The sequence below is a fragment of the Varroa jacobsoni genome, unplaced genomic scaffold, assembly GCF_002532875.2.
Source record: "Varroa jacobsoni isolate VJ856 unplaced genomic scaffold, vjacob_1.0 scaffold_70, whole genome shotgun sequence".
Classification (NCBI taxonomy): domain Eukaryota; kingdom Metazoa; phylum Arthropoda; class Arachnida; order Mesostigmata; family Varroidae; genus Varroa; species Varroa jacobsoni.
The window spans coordinates 42,546-60,985 of NW_019212972.1; the positions used below are offsets into that span (position 1 = coordinate 42,546).

Genomic DNA, 18,440 nt, shown 5'->3' on the forward strand with positions numbered 1-18,440 from the left:
GCGCACAGGCGGAAGGACACAGAGATGAGATTCAGTTACCGTCCAACAACTAATTTTCTTGGCTCTTCAAAAATTTGTTTGTATTAGCGCGGAAAATTGTCACTTAGGGAATCGGCCGCTACCCAAAACAGCAACCTGGAAGAGATCTTTATCCTATTTGTATTACATAGAACTGCGAATAAATCTAATTTATAAGCTAGTAAATTTCTTATCAGCTCTTTTTCTTCGTTCTGATTCTACCGCGATCACTAAACGGAAACACTCAAAATAACATTATCCGGATCCTGCCCGCGAACGAAGTCGCGTACGACTGACCGCGACGACTACTCGATACAAATCAGATCTATTGCTGAAACAATGAGCGAAAGGAAAAGTTTTTCCCTTCCACAAAATCAGTAGTCCACAATGAAGCCGCTACATCGGAAACAACGGCCCATACGCTAATGTGCGGACAGAGTAACATAGAAAAGGCGAAACAGCCTCAAGCTCTAGAAGCGGCAAAAACAGCGCCATTAACAGAGAAGTTCTTGAGCGTAGAAGAAGAGAGGGTAGCAAGTAGTATTTGTTCGCTCTCCTAGAGTCGATCGCACAGTGTGTTCTCACATGGCCGTTATGCCTGCCGTCACTAGCGGCGCTGCTGTCGCTGCCGCTGCTGCTGCCGTGGTTAAGATCTACAGCAACGAGGAGTCACCGGTTCGGATGAACGCATTCTGTTTGAACTGAATACATGTTTTGCGAGCTGGCGGATACCTTGTCAAAGGACAGGCAGAAGCTGTTCGCAAACTTGTTACGAGACGGAGACTTTGTTCTCTTACAATAACGTATCACCTATCCAAATCGACAGAACGTAACGCCACATACTAGGGATCTGTCGACTTCGTTGGCTCGAAGACTGAAAACAGTAGAAGGACTTAGTAGGGATACAAAATGAAGACGGATTATCATTACCACTTCCAATGCTTTGTATATAACATTATGGTAAGGATATTTTACGGACGCTGGGTTCAGTTGGTTGCTACTGCCTTAACCTACAAAGGTGGTTTTACTAGCAGAATAGATGTTTAGGCTTATAAGATTTACCGAGGCTGTACTCTTCAATAAAAAGATCTTGTATTAAAAGCATAACATACACGATTTAAATTGAACTGTACTTATTAACATCAAGTTTCTGAGCTGGAATCAAGGCTGGACAAGGCCATATGTCGCACGCTCAAACTTGGACCATCAACATGTAATTTCGCAACTGTAGATTGAAATACGTTGAATACCTGGAAAAATATAAAAAAATTCATGAAATACAAATTGAAATTTAAAAAAAATTAAAGCAAAATTGAAATAGAAAAAAAATATTCACTATATTAGTTCTAGCTATTTAATGCATATTAAGGCATATAATTAGTTCTTTCATAATAATAAATTTTCTTTTTGAAGAAGAGCCAATTAGTACTACTTTGACGAAACCGATATATGTGTATTCGCCAAATAATAAAACAGAGGATAATCGATTGAAAATACGCGTATATTTTTCAAATAGGCAATCATTGCATACTAATATTGCGTAAAAAACTTAAATGTCAGAAAGCAAAATAAGCTATCGAAACTTGCTATTCTTCCCAAAAACAGGCCTAAGGGCTTTTTTTTCTTAATGAGAGCCTCAGACCTGTTTTTGCGCATAATTGCAAAACTTTTGATCATCCCAAAGTTTTCCCAAAGAAATTTGGCACAAGTCAACTAGTCGAGATAGCTTGATTAAATGCGAACGTAGCGCTTCGTGCTTGCAATATATATATATATATATATATATATATACATATATATATTATGTAACAGCTAGAGCACTGAAATTTTTCTTGCTGCAGTGTTGAAATCAGTGGCCCATATGTTCCCTTCTTTGACAAGCTGGTGTGATGATTTAGCTTTGTCACAAAGCCTCAGTGTGAACTACTATACATTTCAGCTCATACTATTCTAATTTTTTTGTCCTTTTACTTTCCCTTTTCTGCTACGATTCAGGTTGTGTGTAATTAGCTTGATCACTTGTTTGTATGACGCTTTTGCGTTTGTATCCGTGGCACTTGAATATATGATTGCATCATACCAAGTTAGCTTCAGCTTAGCTTGGTCAATGAGTAAATACTTCTAGAACGCTCTAAAAGTAGTATTTGTTAATTTCGTGGTTCACCTTGACTAAGCATTATTGTCGACGTAATTCTGTACATAATAGGACAATGTGTAGTAATGATTGTGTGATTGCAACAAATGATTGCTTGTTCACGAAATATGTATTTTTTTTTATTAGCTATTTTTGGCTTCAGCATATTCAAATACCACACTATTCCTGAAAAAATAAAATGCTCAAATACTTCAGTGGACCACTATTTATAATTTTATGTACAAATTTATATGATTCAGAACGCTCCAGAGGGAGGACGCAAAACAGATAGTCAAATATGTTGTTGGTTCTAATAATCAAAATCATAACTATTACTATCATTTATTTTGATTATCACAAAAGTGCTAGATAAATTTGATGTTTATTAGTTGGAGAACAACAGTTGAAATTAAGCTGTCTTATATATTGTTTGACATTAATCAAACCAGCTAGTGGGAGACACCCGTCGTTAGAATTAAGCTCAGTGTTACGCTTGATGAGCTCTCACTTCTCGGGCAAAGATCCTGTGTGCAGCCGAACGACTTCAAATCTCTCGAGATTTAAGCCCCGCCTTTGCTTGAGGCCTATTACAACAGGCTGTATGCTTGATACCAGAAGGTGAAACATCTGCGTATTCTGAACTATGGTGGGAGCTCTGTGCAAGAATGAATGACTATTTTTTTCTTTTTGGTAAGTGCTCAAACGGCTTCGAGATCCGTGGAGGTGGGATGAGTACTTTCGAAGATTTCTGTCGACCGATTTAGTCGAAGGATCGAGTTCCGACTCTTTGAAAAAAGGCGAAAATTCAATTGAAAAATAGGCATTGGCTTCAGAAGAAATAAAGACACTGGTGTAGTATTTGATAGCTTCTGGATACTTTGCGTCACTGCATTTGCAATATATGGTTGATTGTTGAGATATTATGTAATTTGGTCATGTACTTATTGCTGGTCATTTAAAAATGTAGAGTTACAAAGACTCATATATTAAAAATCTTATTTTAAAACTAAAAAATGTTTAACAGTTATGTATATATAGCATTTGAGGTTTCTGCTAGTTAAAAATTACATTATAGCTCAAGATAATGATATTCTGGAAACCTTCAGAGAATACTATAAAATATTTGGATGATCTAAATCAAAGTAAGTTGAAAATGGTGCAAAAAATGAAAATAAGTGTTCGATCTTTCCCAAAGTAAAGATCTTCTAGCTTTGCTAACTAAATACACTTACATAAAAAAAAGGTGGTGTTTGTTGTTCAAATCATGATAGCATTTTGTGTAAGTAGTGCTATACCCATGATCAGCTCCTCCACTGATTCTATTTAAAAATAATCAAATGATCCAATACTGTTCGTAATTAATATTCACGAGTGAAAAGTACGCTAGTACAAGTGTATCTGCTTATCAAAAGTGTCTTTTCAATCGCATACGTCTACAATGGCATTTTTTGCTAGATTTAAACATAATTTAGTCGGAAAAGTTTGAATTTTTGTTTAAAGTATTGTCAGCCTGAAGCTAAGTATTATATTAGATTTAACTTCCTTGGATTATACTTATAGTAGTTCTCGGAATTTTGATCAAAAAGTCCGCTACATATTTTAGCATACAAAAAAAAAGTAGGGCAATCTGCGTTCCGATTTTTATTTACTCATAACTTTATTCCTTTATTCAGATATGTTAGCTATCTGTTCCATCATACTACACTGTAGTGTATTGTTATAACACACTGAAAGATAATTTACGCTTAATTTTCGTATGAATCGAAAAATCATTATGCCGCTTCGGTCCATACCATTTTCGGATACTTATTCCACAAAGCTTAAAAGGTAATCATTTTGAATCATTTAGAAGTGAACATGTGTTCCCTAGACAGGCGCCATGTGTTTCTAAGCCCCTAATCAGCTTTGAGAGATGCTGAGAGTAAACAAGCCGGTTTTTACAGTAGTGTGTGCGTTTGTCCGAGAGAAGTGTTAGCATCTACGGAGCATCCTTGCCCCGCGGCCCTCCAAGCACGCTCAGCTAATACTGCTGCTTGAGTAAATCAATGCGATGATGATTCAAATCTTGGCGCCTCTCAGCGGCGCCCATCGGTGAGGACGACCAACCCTATCAGCAGCGCCCTCACATCGGGTCAATCAGCTCTCGTTCTGGAGCCACGTTCAACCATCTCTCTTCGCTTCCAGCTTGCAGTCTGTTCGGACCACGCGTTGTGTGCTGTCGTATAAGTAAGTCGTTCGCCGTCTTCGACCACGCAGTGTCCAACTAGTATACTCCGATCGCTGCTCTAGTGTCCGAAAAAGTTCGTTTTTCTTCTCAGACCAATCCGTTAAACCTAACCTAATTCACCATGTCGTCTAGCGAATGCTATCGTTGCCACAAGACAGGCCACTTCGCCCGCGAATGCCCCGACGTTGCCATGGGAGGCGGATATGGCGGAGGCCGTAGCGGAGGCTACGGTGGAGGCCGTGGCTTTGACGGTGGCCACAGGTCCGGTGGCGGCCAGCGCTTCGGCGGATCCGGAGGCAGCCGAGGATGCTACAACTGTGGTAAGGAAGGCCACATGGCTCGAGACTGCCCAACGGCGTCGGAGGGCCGTTCCTGCTACCGTTGCCATCAGACTGGTCACATCTCCCGGGACTGCACTGTCTCAGTCGTCTAGACCGAACCCCAGCTGGGGGGGGGTTTCGGCCAGCCCGGCGAAGGTTTACCGGCAGCACCCGCTAGGCCTAATGCGGGCCACGCGGCTGCTGCTGTCCGGCAAGCCATCACTGACTGGCTGTGACCCCCATCGGCTTTCACCGGCGTGCTCTGTCCCTCGGCGTTGTTTGGCGTTCGTCTTATGTGCGACAACAAAAAAAAACCAACGATAACCGAAGAATAGTGACGCCGGTGGCTGGAGAGAAGACCCGAGGTGACGCTGTATGCTAACTCTGATTCACGGCAGCCGGCATTCTGCGCAAATTTGACGCCGACTATACCTGACGCGTAAGCCTGCCAGTCTATACGCTGCTTTTCGATTAATACTGCAACTAAACATAGTTAGATGATTGGGTTGTAGGCAAGCTGCTACAGCTAGTCGAGTGGATGCGGCAGTGGAGGTGAGCTGAGAATTTATGTTTTCGATGTTGCATGCATCATGGTGATGATGATATACTTCTACCAAAGCAACAAAATGGAGCGGTTTATGGCTAGGCATTGCGCCCCCTGGTATAGTAGCCCGTATAGTTTGTGGAAAAAGACGAAAGCGGATAACCCTGGAGAAGAGGAAGCGACAGCGAAACAAGTTCAAGACGATCATGCAGAATAAAAGAAGACAGAAGAAATTAGAAAACGATGACAAACTCAACCTAGCAGCCACGAATACATGTATTCTTTTTGCAGTAGTATGTACTCAACCTTAAATTACCTAACTCGACATCCAGTCGACCTACGTCCTTTACCTCCAATATAATCATCATCAGTAAGAAGACAGCATCAAGCGCGGAGAGTACTTCATTCACTCGACGGACTCGTAAGTCGCTTAGCGATTATTATAATTGCTGTATCGATGGTTTTTTTGTAAAGCTCAGTACGATCGCTGTAATGCACAACTTGGCAAATACAATGGTGAATTTTCATATGAACATTAGTCTAAGTATGGCGCGATGTGCGAGAAGCTTAATATGTTTTTTGTTCTTGTGCAACTTTTCCGTTACTAGTGACTACTATATCTATGAATGCTTCTTTTATTACAATATGTGCTTGTTAGCGTGCTCGCTTGTGCGTAACCATGAGTAGTTTTGGTTTATATTACGCGTCTGTTCCGTGTGTGTGTATGGAAGCAATGAGCGAATGATCGTTTGTGGGTTCTTCACTATGTGTCGATCAGGCCTAATGACTGTGATGATGATAATTCCGAAACGGCAGAACTATGTTGGCCGGGCCTAAATATGTCCATCGTGGCATAAAAGTCAGCCAACGCCATGTTTCGGTGCATTTGAGCTAGTGAAATGGCGGTGCAAATGATGTTATGAAATCCCTAGTCTGGGGTCAGATTAGGCCAAACAGCAGCCAGCCGGCGAGACGAGCCATGCCGAAGCATCCAAACAAGGGAGCCAAGCCACTTTTGGCTGCTGCTGCTGTCGCCACTGCCGCATGAGCGGCAGCAGAAAGCCGGGCATTAACCAGCTAACAACATCGGGTGCATGTCTAGTTACAGGCTGCTTGAAGGCTCATCTCTTGAACAGGAGTGGCTGCTGGATATCGTCGGTTTGAGCCTAAACGCCGTCGGCATGAGCAAAACACCGAGAAATCAAACGCCTGATGAAATGATGGCTGCTTTATAGCTGCAGCGGTTGTAGTCAATGGTGAGAGGACGGAATCTGGTGGGGGATGAAGCTTCAAGCCGTCCTATCCCTAGCCCATGGATTGGCCCCTGGTACCGGTTTCGGCCTGCTGCCTATCTATATGCCTGTAATGAACGATGCAATGTAACATTGGGCGAAATAATGACTGCAGTTCATCGTTGTTAGCCGGCTTCTTTTTGCTACTGCTGGTTTCGCAACCAATAGCAGCGCAGAAACAGCAGGGTTGTAGCGCTTCAAATAAGTGGCAAAGCCGTCTGCGTTTTGCGTTCGCTGTCCCCTGAATAGCGGCGACTATTCCGGCGAAAACACACTTGAGCCCGCAAATACATAATCATATCACTAATAGGCGCGAATATAAAAATCAACAACAACAAACGCAGCTGGCTGATCAACATCCGACCAAAACAGTAGCGACCAGCTGTAATTATTATATGAAGGCGTGCATGTAACACTACAACAAAAAATTCGATAACAAGGTTACCTATTATTTATAAATGTAAAAATAGCAGACGACATTGAAGGGTAAGATAAAACTCTACTACTATTCATAATAATAATAATAATACTAGTATTATGATAATATAACAAGCACAACGTACCGACTCGATGACAGGCATGCGGGAGGAATCGCCGGGACGAATCGTTAACAACGATGGAGACACATCTGGCAAAGACGGGTGTTCGTAGCGGCGACGATCGCATCGGCGGCGGTGGAACCGGGTGGATCGCGTTCAGACCAGGAGCCAGGTACGTGGGACTATCTTCGTTGTGAACGCCCCTCAATATCTGTCTTCTGCGTGTGTCACGCGTCACTGATTTAATCCCCGGTGCGTTGTCGCTTCACGGCCGGCTTTCCCTTGCTCGTCAGCAGCGGTGTTGCATCCGTTGCTGTTGTTAAAGATCTCGATTCAACTAGAAGACGGCGATGACGAACACAACTGTAAAAAAGGTAGAAAAAAGACAAAGTGGAGGAGGAAGCGAAGAAGATAATTAATAAGCTAGAAATGTGAAGACACTGAATAAATCTGTTGGAAGTGTGACAACGAAGAGAAAACTTGAGGAAATATGACAGCAGGAAACCTTGTAAGAAGAGTAGGATCACGAGGAGCTAAGCATGCTAAGAGCTAAAAAGAAATCGCGATCTGATGATGGTGCGGTTATAAGCTAGCTACTGTGCTGGCACCATCTTCCAAACACAACGTCCGGGTCTACGTCGAGCTGGCTTTAAAGAAAGTAAGCTTGCACAACGAAGACCCCATTTCTCCCTTACAATATATATATATATACGTCGTGAAGAAGAACAATACAGACGTTACGATAAAAAAAAGTATGACCTTGAAAGAACGGCGAACAGGATATAAAACAGAAGAACGAGACCGAATCTAGAATGACTATGATCTACTGATGGACAACTTTTTGAAGAAAGTTTACTTCGAAGTTATTAAGCAAAAAAAAAAAAAACTAGATTAAGATGAATCAACTCAACTTTAAAAAGTAGCAATGCAAGCATCATGTCACCGAGGCCTTTGGCCGTTCTTGTGAGGAAGCCCAACGTTTACTGATGACAACGACAAATTAATTGAATAGACGACGAAATGCGCGCGATTTTTTTCTCGGGGTGAAGAAAATGATAAACATCAGCAAACAAAACAGCCGAACATCATTGTCAAACTACTAGTTATATATTATGCAGGACAACTACTACGGTAATTACTATAGCAGCAGCAAAAAGCACACATCTATCTTGAAGCAGTATACAATTATAATTTCATAAAGAGGATAACGGCATGAGCAGAGTATAAAGAAATGTGAAAATATGGAACATGGTAAGGTCAAAGAAATGAAACGTCGGAAAAGGTTTACTCAACAGCAGCAAGCAGAAGTATAATGGCGGAAAAGAAAATAGTTATGTACTAATACGTGAAAAGAAACCTGTTGACGATAGAATACATGAGTTGGTGAGAAAACAGAAATCCAGAAATATAATGGCAGTCGGTGGAAAACTGCCATGGCACTTTTCTTGGCAGTTTTTCTGCTGGTGGCAGAACGAGTAAACAAATGCACATAAACCACTACAACTGTACACTTATATTACTTGAACGAAAGAACTTGAATAACAAAAATATAGAGGTAATATTGATGGAAAAAAGATGCGAAGATGAGATGACTAAGACGAGCAACTCTGTGATATTTTCCCTGTTTTACAGAGGAGTTAGTTTTGACGAGACGAAAGAAATGGTAATCTAGAAAATAACTAATATTAAAAAATTATAGTAATAACATAACGTCACAACTATAGAACGATGAAGAGATGATGGAGATGCGGCGATGCTGATGGCGAAATAAATATTATAAGAATACTATTACAGATGTGGTTGATAAAATGAAAAACAAAAGCTGGAAACAATGAAAACGGTGTGAAAAGTCGTAGCAAAAGAAAAATGCCAAAAAACTCCAGAGACTAAAAAAAAGTAAAATGACGATGGTGTCCAACGATGAATAATGGTAGTTAAACAATAACGAAAACTGCAGCACACAAAGAACAGAGAATAGGCATACACACAGAAATACACACGATGGAAGAAAATTGAGGGGAGTTTTGTCCGAAAAATACAGAAGCTTTATTTTGTTTATAGAGCGCTGAAGTCACTAAATTTTGGGACCAACTTTCCACAAGATGCTGAGAGCTGAGAACTGTCTAAAACATTACATGTCTGACAAAATAAAATAACAAAACAACAAACCCTTATCGATTAAAATATATTTCCAATGTGTTTAATTAGGTACGAATGCGGTTTTTTTGAGATGATATTTTTAGAATGCAGATTTTCTTTAGATCTATGATAATCCGATCCAAATACACGAACAAAAGCATTGGAATACAATAAATTACCAAAGAATACCAAGCAAAAAAATCGCTCATAGCTTAAAGTTTGATAGATCTATGGTGCTTTTGTTTTGTTACATCTTTTAAAGTTTATAATTTTTTTTAAATCTGTTAGTTGATGAAAAACCTATTTAATTAAGTGTCCATAATAGTAATAATCAAGGTTTTTAAAGTGCGGCAGCAATCGTTAAAAAGAAGCTGAGCGTAGTTGAAAAAATCTATTTAATAGAACAAACCGGCGTTTTCCAGTAGCACTATTCATTTCATGGTATGGCGACCGTCATCGCATCGCAAGCATCGAACGCTTTCGGGTTATTGACCTTCTAACGGTAAGAAGTTTTAGACGAATAGGAGCTCGCGCCAGGCTACGGTACCATCATGTCGCGCCATTTTTCGGCCGCATCTGCCGTTGGCTCGCATTTCACGCTACCTGTATTGTTGTTAAGGGGCCAAGCATTAATTCCGCGGTATGGTTATAAACTGAGCACTATCCAGACACGTGCCTCTGTGCGCTTCAGCTCTTAAGATAGTTGAAACGATCCCCGCTATCGGACGTATCAGCGCCGGTTGACGGCAGACAGGGTTGAGCCAGGTCCGTTGGGGTGCAGATAGGCAGTGCACGCAATAGAAATGGTTGCGTCGCAGTGTGTTAATATGCAGTAGATCAACTACTAACAGGTGCCGATAACGATGACATTTAAAAATACAGTACAGCATCGGCAGTACATTGTGTTTCTTAAGAATTCGTGATATATGGTCAAGAAAAACAGAGAAAAAGTCAAAATGTTGTCTAATAGAAAAACATTTGCTATGATGCCCAGATCTCAGTGCAACTTATACTTTGCGTAACTTATAACGTAATTCAATACACAGAAGTACTGAGTACCGACGATTTCGGCAAGTACCCAAGTCAATGGAAATACGCTTTTCAAAAGACATAGGTATTTTAAAACATAAGATTAACGTTCCTATCTCTTCGAAATTAATGTGTAAAAAATAAATTTACACCAGTATGTATGAAATATACAGGACCCCTGATGTTATTTTTAAAATGTATATTCTATTCAGCATTATTCATTCGATTTGATTTACTCCTTTTCCGTTTCACCGTGATGATATGTCGGTGGAAATTCATGAACAACTAAGGTGCACAAATTCATTAGATTGTATATTAAAGTGAATCTAGTTTACAACGTCATTTTATAAACATCTCATCGTAATAGCAGCTAGTAACAGTTTATGTTATCGTTGTACACTAGCATAACGGTGCGAGACATTTAAGGCTATTATCTTTCATATTATTGTTAGTACTATTAAAAATCAATCACATATGAAATTCTTGAAACCTCATTGAAGCCTAGGTAAAATTTCGGCAGATGATCTATATATGAAACTGCCAGGACAAAGGTCGACTTCAAGGTATTGGTTGATAATCCTTGGTCAATCAATAATAACTATTTTACCAGCCACCAAAACACGGTAACCAGGGCTTTGTCACTTCAGCGCTTTACTCAAGAACACTCGAAATATCGATTATTCCCTGAAAGTAGAGATCGTTTGCCGTATATAATGAGATGTTACTTTTATTTCGTTGTTATTCCGAATACCAAAATTAGTGATCGTTTACTGTTCTTGGTTGAAAAACCAAGTTACTGAAGCTAATATAAATCAATCGGGGATATAATATGCCCTTGATTGACTTATATTATTTACTGTTTCTTGTTCTTCTCGCTGTATTATTTACAAATCCTACCATCAATGTTTTGGCAAAACCGAAGTCTCTCAACACCAATATGTCAACAGAACTCAACCGCGGTTGAGATCATTTTGTTATCTTCTATGTCAAAAAAAAATATTTTTACGCTATATTCATCGTTCAACATGTACCTGATATAAGTAAGCCTCTGCGTTTGCTGAGTTCATTCTAGATAATGTAAGTATCTAAGCACGAACAAACGGCTTACGAAGTGTCTCACATCTGTTAAATTGAGCTCATTTAATATCGCCTTTCGACAATCCAATAATACGACTAATGTGTCTACTGCTAAATCTATTGCAGTTCTGTTGCTTGGTGAAAATATTTCACACAATCTATACCTATAGTAACCTATACATACACATTGGCATCATTTGGGCCTGAAAACGAACCCACATTTCACAAACTGTGATTTTTTTTCCAAAAGTAAAGTTGTAACATGCTTTTAGAAAGCTTGGCTTTGCAGATTACAAAGGCAAAAACAACGAAACAATTTTAGGCTTTCACCAGCATATTTCCTATTCCTGAACAACTTGAATCAAACATCATGAAGTTCTCCTGACCTCAGTCGGCTATAATTTTTTAGAAGGGACAGGAGATTTGAGACTAACGATTATATTATTTTATTCAGCTATAAATACGACTTCCTACAAACAGAATCGTCTTTGCAATGGACCACATACCCACCACATAGCTTTTATTAGTGAAAGAAAACACCAACTCGTTTTAAATATAGGTATAGTTTAATACGCAAATATTTCTTCCTTTTCATTTTTACATCTTTATCTCACGTTGCCTTAGCAACAAAACAGTAAACTTTCATTCAATCCTATTCGTTCGATGTTGAACATGTTAGCACTGCTATGGAACGTTATGGATATGATGATTAACGTATTTTCACATATACTATACTTATATCAATATTATAATAGCGACATTCCGGTAAAAATGAAAGTGTATAAATTAAAAAAAGGTTTGCAATTTCCTCAAGTAATTCTAAGATTAGCCACATATAACAGCCCGACGCCACTGAGCCTTCTTTGTATTTTGTAATTAATTACAGCCACGTATAAAATGATCCCCAAAGCCAGATTCCGATGATATTCAATAGTGGCAATCGAACTATAAACTCGCTGGAGAAAATACAAGCACCAGACCCATTCAACAACCACCTTTTCTTTCTAACACTAGCGCAGAAAGAGCGCTTATTAAAGAGTTAGTTCAAAAATAGGGTAAATGAAAAAAGCTAAATACGAATACCATGAAGCAGTTCTTTGTTGTCAGTTAAACCAAGTTATCTTCTTTTTACGCCGGATTCGCAACCCGCTATTATTGCTAGTGATGGTTTCATTCATTTTTTGGTTGTCTATGAATGCTGTTTTCTAACGGTGTTTACTTTGACACAAAGTCCCTAAGTTTTTCAAGCAAATTGATATACAGTCCGTGTTCGTACGACGTACTCAAATCGATGAGCTGCTCGGCAAATTCGTTTGTGACGCCGCGCTCTTCTAAAAGGTTCATCAGTAAATCATAGAGATGGCCATCCATGATGTCGCCCGAAACCGAGTAGTCGCTATCCTGTAACTCTTCACCGGTGTGCATTGAGAACTCTACGATCTGGAACAAATCTTCTGTAACAAGTTTCATGAGAAATATTAACAATGGACAAAATGCCAACATCAATAAATATTTGTGCATAATCTGAATGTAAATAACTGATGTTGTCGATGTCACTCTTGCTGTGTTAGTCGAATTTTGGCACACATATATTATTATATCAAACCTTAATTTAGAAAACCTATTCTTACTTAAAAAAAAAAACTCCATAGGTCAAGGTAAGTAACACTTACCATATCCGTCTTGATCTGCTGAAGGGTCGGAAGCGTAGGCACATGAAAGGACCAATTTCTGTCCGGCCTTCTCGATCGTGACATCAAAATTGGGCTTACTGAGCATCTCACCCGACTCAGTAGCCTCACCACTTTGAGTGGAACTTACATCTTCCGCATCGACGGTGTGGTTAACGTTCAGCGCAACTGTGATCATTTCATCGTTGAATTTTCGGACAAGCGTAACTTCGGACCCTTTGGTTTTCATATCGAATCCTTCAACCTTTGGCATCGCGTCGTGTTTGCGAGCTTTCCTCTCAGCAATAATTTCGTCCGAGAGAAAACTGGATAGCTCTTGGTCGCCTACGGAACGGATGTTACAAAGGATGTAAACTAAAGGAGTTGGATTTACAAAAAGTTAAAAAAAAAAACAAGTACTACCTAATTTCAGTACCTTGAAAGAAAATGACATTTTGTTGAAGCTTAAAGCAATGGGCAATAGCATCAAAAAATAAATTAAAAATTAATATAGCCTAAGCTCGTAGAGCATCATATAAGTAAAAATGTTCCTAGCTTAAGTCCAGTACTGTCGTTAAAGGTTATTTCGGACGGCTGGCCCCCAGCATCAAACGAAGTATGTCTACTCGTAGTTCGAACCTTGAAAAGCAGATCATAAAAGTCTACTACTGCTTGTAGTGTCAGCAAATCTCATGCAATTCATGGCGCAACACATCCCCCAGCATATACTAGCTGGTATCTACATCCACAATGATGCAAATTCAACGTATGCAAGGACTAAACAGCCTCTCTAATAAAACAGAAGTTCATGACTTATATTAGACAAGCGCGTTTCATCGCGCATAACACGATGCCGGCGAACCGGCGTGTGTTCAGTGTGTATCCTCTAGCTGTTAGGCCCCGACCTGTGAATCAACATTCGGCATTAAATTAGAAAAACAATTCACGCAAAATCGACAATTGGCCGCTTGGCTAAATGCCGAATGTTTCCGGTTGGTTTTAATCCTCTCAAACGCAAAGCAACATTTTTTCATCTTACTCGTAGGCTTACCCTTGGTTTTTGTCGAATAGAACGCTATCATGGAAGGCCGGATCTCACGAGGCGCTACAGAACGAGCCATTCCGTTGACAACCCCGAAGCGCGCCTGCAGGGCCATAAACCGGCCACAACTGACAACTGCTCTGGACATCATCTTGTGTTTAGTTTACTGCTTCAACGTTGTCAAAGCGAACAAAACCAGTAAAAACTCCGGGCGCAAAAGCTATACAGATTGCGTACTGTGTACCTCTACAGCTCTGCGCGAAAACTCGTGTTGTAGTAGCACAACGTGCGCGGATTTTCTAAGGCGGTAATAGCAAGATGGCGACTCTGGTCGACCGCTGACAGTGAAAGACCGATGGCGGGCAGATTCAACTTGACCGACCGACAGTTTAAAATGTCCGGCCTTGAGCACCAAATTTAGCTGACTCATAAATGGTAAATAAGAGGACGGGTATGTTGAACGATTTTGATTAATAGAGCAGTTAACAGGACTTACGAAAAATTAACACCTGTTTTGCTGACCAATGAAGAAACGGTGTTTATTTTGGCGAGCCTTATTAGACTTACAAGATGGCTATCACGATGCTGTGAGGGGGCGAGTGTTTTAGTGGCGCAACAATTCTAATTGTGTCGGGGAAAGAGTGTACACAGTCGTCGATAAAATCGCACTGCCGAGAAACGATGGCGATCCTTCACCAAAACAAACCTCGCGTAAATGTTTCAACAAAAATGAGTTTAGCCGACAGTTCAGCTATTCTACAGACAAAACAATAAGATTACCGATAATATTGTGCCCCATGGAAAATTATTACGGCTTATTACGGTCCTTTTGTTGCTGGACACTAAAGCTGAACTAGTGTAGCGGACAAATTGGGGTAAGTGTTTTATCCAATTAGCCGTCAGAAATAATGTTTTTTCTACTTCGCTTGCTAGTTCATTGGGTGTACTAATATAACCTTGCTGTGGCCTGATTTCAGATGAAGTTTCAACTTGATCTGTGCGTTTTCACACCACGAAGTTTTTTATTTAAATTTGAGAGCTGATCAATGAATACGGTAATATAGCGATACAGTTTTGGACTTTCAGATTCATCAATTAAGTAAATATACTATACAGTTACGCAAGTATCATTTAGTCACAAAAAGGGAAAGTACCTGTAAACCAAAAATGAGTCCGGCATGAATCGCTGTATAGCAAAGAAAGGATTTTAAAAAATTTGGTTTTTTTTTGGGGTTGGTCAGTTTGCCAACGTAGGATTGTCATGCATAATAACAATAAGCTTAAGCTGATTGATACATATAAGCAAGCTTACACAGAATGTTGATAAATATAAAAATAATTTTATATACGGTGTTAAACGGATAAGGAAAGCCCTGTTCTTCTGTCAAGATTCTTGAAACGAAGCTATTTTTTTAACAACATAGGTAGACTTATCTTTACCCGTTCCATATTCTCATCTCTATCTAAATGTATCCTTAATGAAACGAATCGCCCTGATTTTAGTTATTTTATAAAAACATTTTTTGAAATTGTATGATGCAAAGCTTAGACGACATCTCGGCATAGAATTTAAAACCTCGAAGAAGGGCTTCGCTTGGTTTTTCTGATAAGCAGGTGCCGGAAAAAAAGAGACGCCTGAGAAATGCTACCGTATACCAGCAATGCCGGAATGGCAAATACGGAAACTACGCGGCTACGAGGTGCGCGTAGCTCACGGCTTCCGTAGTAGTAATCAAAGAAACTTTAAGGCACAAGCGTGAAATACTCTAAGTCGACAGTCGGAAAAGGACTCAGAACCCTTTGAAAAGTAACTGCGTAATATTGGCAATGATACGTGCATTCATCAGATAAAGAAAAAAAAAACGACTTTACATCACAGATATGTAGTACGTATGTATATAAATATGTGAAATGAAGTACACACATACACAAGCATAGCTTTGACGCGCACATAGACTTCTGTATGTAAATATAGGGTGTGTTTCGTGTCTCTTTTGACATTGTAGAGTGCGAAACCGCACGAGTCACCGGTAGCCTTTTAAAGAGATGGAGCTTCCCGGCTCCGAGGAGCCGTTTACGAGAAAATCGCGCTACTACTCGTCGGAATCTTCCGATTCGGAATCCGATTCGAGTGGGAGCTCGTCAGGCGGTTCAGACGACGGGCCTCAGAGACGGATGTCAGTCAATGCTAAAACAGTCTTCATACAAAAAGTTGGAGAAAACGGATTGCCGGAGACAGTCTACCAAGTGTCGGAGTCCAGCGCCGTTGAGGAATCTTCTCAGGTTAATTCAGATCTGTAGTGATGGCTAGTGCAAATAATAACCGAAAGCTGCTCAAACTAATCAAACCAGTAAAGCCAATATCTACAAAAATTTCGAATTGCATTTTTGTTAGAGACCCCAACCATATTCGAGCATTAACAAGGGTTTCTTCTCATCTTTCTATTTACAATTTGTAGGACAGTTCAGGCGCGATTCGTGCTGACGAGACGTCGAAATCTTCAACAGTAGTGACAGCATTCCAAATAAACGCAGGTGTCCAGGTTCAAACGGGTGGTGGTTGTGCTACAATGCCGGCCCAACCTGGATGTCCTTTTGACCGAGCACAGATTATTGCTCCACCGCTTCCGGACGCCCCGCCACCTCCGTTGCCTGAGGACGCGCCCCCTCTCCCCACCGAAGCCTGTGAAAAGCCAGCACCGCCACCCGATGAGGCTGAAGGTAGGACTATAATCTTAACTCTTTAATTTCCATTGTAAGTTTACCAACGGCGTACCACATCTAAGATAATTAGTATTACACTTATTACCTAGTTCCGAAAAATGGGATTTCCTTATGTGCCATATGTTATTAAACACGATAATTTACTGTGACAAGGTGCCGGTTTCAGATACATGGGGTTCGCGGCCAAATTCAAATCTGCGATTCAATGGTTATCGCGCATAGTTTGCATTTTTATTATCATTGTAGCGCGTTGTTACGTTAGCCATATTAGTGAATACCATTGCTACTTGTACATGTATTCTGTTTAAGATTAATTTGAAATACCTCCCATCGCGGGAATTATTCGGGGGGCTTAAAGGATTTCATTTAAAATAATTATATATCTAATAAGTATGTTATTGTCTTTCGTTATTTTCGTTTATGCTGATCTGTAGCTACAAACGAAAAACAGCAGGCAGCCGGAGTAGGGGCAGGAGCAAGTGGGGTTGTGGATAGTGATAGCGACGGTGATGAGCTCGACTCAGACGTTGACAAAATGCTGGACGCCAGTCTTGAGGAGAGACGAAAAGCTGAACAGGTCGTCCTAGTTAACAAAACAGTTTGCAAACGTTAGTACTATCTTTCTGCTACAACTACTATAATTATAATTAACCACTCTGATGTGACTTGTAACGTACCTGTCTCAGCAGCGGTTTATAATATATCAATAACAATATTTTTACAACTATCCAATAGTTAAAGACATTTACATTTTAGCATGCATAACAATAGCAGCACGGGATACCTAAATATCTATTTGGAACTACAATACTGATATCTACATTTCGATTCTGGTGTGTAGAAGCTAGTTAATTATAATAGACGTGTCTGTATGATAGCGCAATGAGTAACAGATATGCCTATTAAATGTAGAGATATGTGCCAGTTTGAGTTCGAATCCGGGCACAGATACGCGGTCCCTGGTTTGCATTAATACCTATTGGCTTAATTACCGGAAGTGAAACAAGAACATGAAAATGAAGATGATAGGCAGCATGCTAGATGACTCGACATACAAGTGGCAATTAGGTGGAGGGTGCAAGTCTACTCTTATTCCGTTCTGTTAGAAAATGAATGTTCTATTCAAACAGCGGGCGTATTTATAGAAACGAAAGTTCCGTTTAAAGGAATCACGAAATTCAATGTATCCGCGTTGAAAATTACATTTAAATGTTTTTGTAATGTTATTACAAAAACTTTAATTAAATCCAGGCTTAACTTTATTGGTTTCCAAAAGGTTTTGTGAATAATATCAATTACATGCGTAATAGTTCTAACATTGTTTTGTATTTCATGCATAGGATACACAAAAGATATATTTGACGTTCTTCCTGAAGATTGGGTAGTGGTCACTCACAACTGTGGTCTGCCTGTGTATCTACACCGCAAAACACGCGTCTGCACGTGGGCTCGGCCGTATTTCCTAGGCACAGGATCAGCGCGCAAGCACGAAGTGCCTCAAAGCGCAATTCCTTGTCTTCACTATAGACGAACAAAGGTTACATTCGTAGTACTTATTAGTGGTATCCGCGGTACATAATATTAGTTTCGACATATTTTGGGAGTAATTCTCAGAAACATTCCATACGATCAAGCTCGTCTGTACTAAAATTCATCGACCTTCCAAAACAAAGCCTAACTTGTCG

At 40.0% G+C, this 18,440-nt stretch overlaps 3 protein-coding genes and 1 long non-coding RNA gene across 9 annotated transcripts in view; 2 read left to right on the top strand and 2 right to left on the bottom strand.

The window, feature by feature from the left end:
• Positions 1-3,836: 3,836 nt before the first annotated feature.
• LOC111262466 (uncharacterized) lies at positions 3,837-9,262 on the top strand. The gene is made up of 2 exons (XM_022836764.2): positions 3,837-5,664; positions 7,113-9,262. Exon 1 carries the CDS (start codon positions 4,501-4,503, stop codon positions 4,810-4,812), a length of 312 nt encoding a protein of 103 aa, XP_022692499.1. The 5' UTR covers positions 3,837-4,500; the 3' UTR covers positions 4,813-5,664; positions 7,113-9,262.
• A 2,604-nt stretch (positions 9,263-11,866) lies between these two features.
• P32 (complement C1q binding protein P32) lies at positions 11,867-14,347 on the bottom strand. 2 transcript variants are annotated; one of them, XM_022836750.2, is made up of 3 exons: positions 14,041-14,347; positions 12,993-13,334; positions 11,867-12,770 (listed from the first exon to the last, which is right to left on the bottom strand). In XM_022836750.2, exons 1-3 carry the CDS (start codon positions 14,180-14,182, stop codon positions 12,535-12,537), a joined length of 720 nt encoding a protein of 239 aa, XP_022692485.1. In that variant the 5' UTR covers positions 14,183-14,347; the 3' UTR covers positions 11,867-12,534. The 2 variants fall into 2 exon arrangements, with proteins under 2 accessions (XP_022692485.1, XP_022692477.1); XM_022836742.2 differs by having other exon boundaries at positions 11,867-12,773; positions 14,041-14,343.
• A 243-nt stretch (positions 14,348-14,590) lies between these two features.
• pasha (microprocessor complex subunit partner of drosha) overlaps positions 14,591-18,440 on the top strand; it is an 8,706-nt gene continuing 4,856 nt past the window's right edge. The window contains exons 1-6 of one of the 4 annotated variants that reach the window (XM_086969177.1): positions 14,591-14,906; positions 15,009-15,838; positions 16,038-16,314; positions 16,491-16,752; positions 17,190-17,363; positions 18,096-18,292. In XM_086969177.1, coding sequence (XP_086825303.1) covers positions 16,078-16,314; positions 16,491-16,752; positions 17,190-17,363; positions 18,096-18,292 — 870 coding nt within the window. In that variant the 5' untranslated portion in view covers positions 14,591-14,906; positions 15,009-15,838; positions 16,038-16,077. The remainder of the gene's footprint in view (positions 14,907-15,008; positions 15,839-16,037; positions 16,315-16,490; positions 16,753-17,189; positions 17,364-18,095; positions 18,293-18,440) is intronic. The other 3 variants (XM_086969182.1, XM_022836652.2, XM_022836667.2) reach the window with 3 other exon arrangements.
• The window catches only part of LOC111262485 (uncharacterized), a 16,187-nt gene continuing 14,703 nt past the window's right edge, over positions 16,957-18,440 (bottom strand). For both annotated transcript variants that reach the window (XR_002681637.2, XR_002681636.2), the window contains exon 3: positions 16,957-17,338. This is a non-coding gene — a long non-coding RNA (uncharacterized LOC111262485). The remainder of the gene's footprint in view (positions 17,339-18,440) is intronic.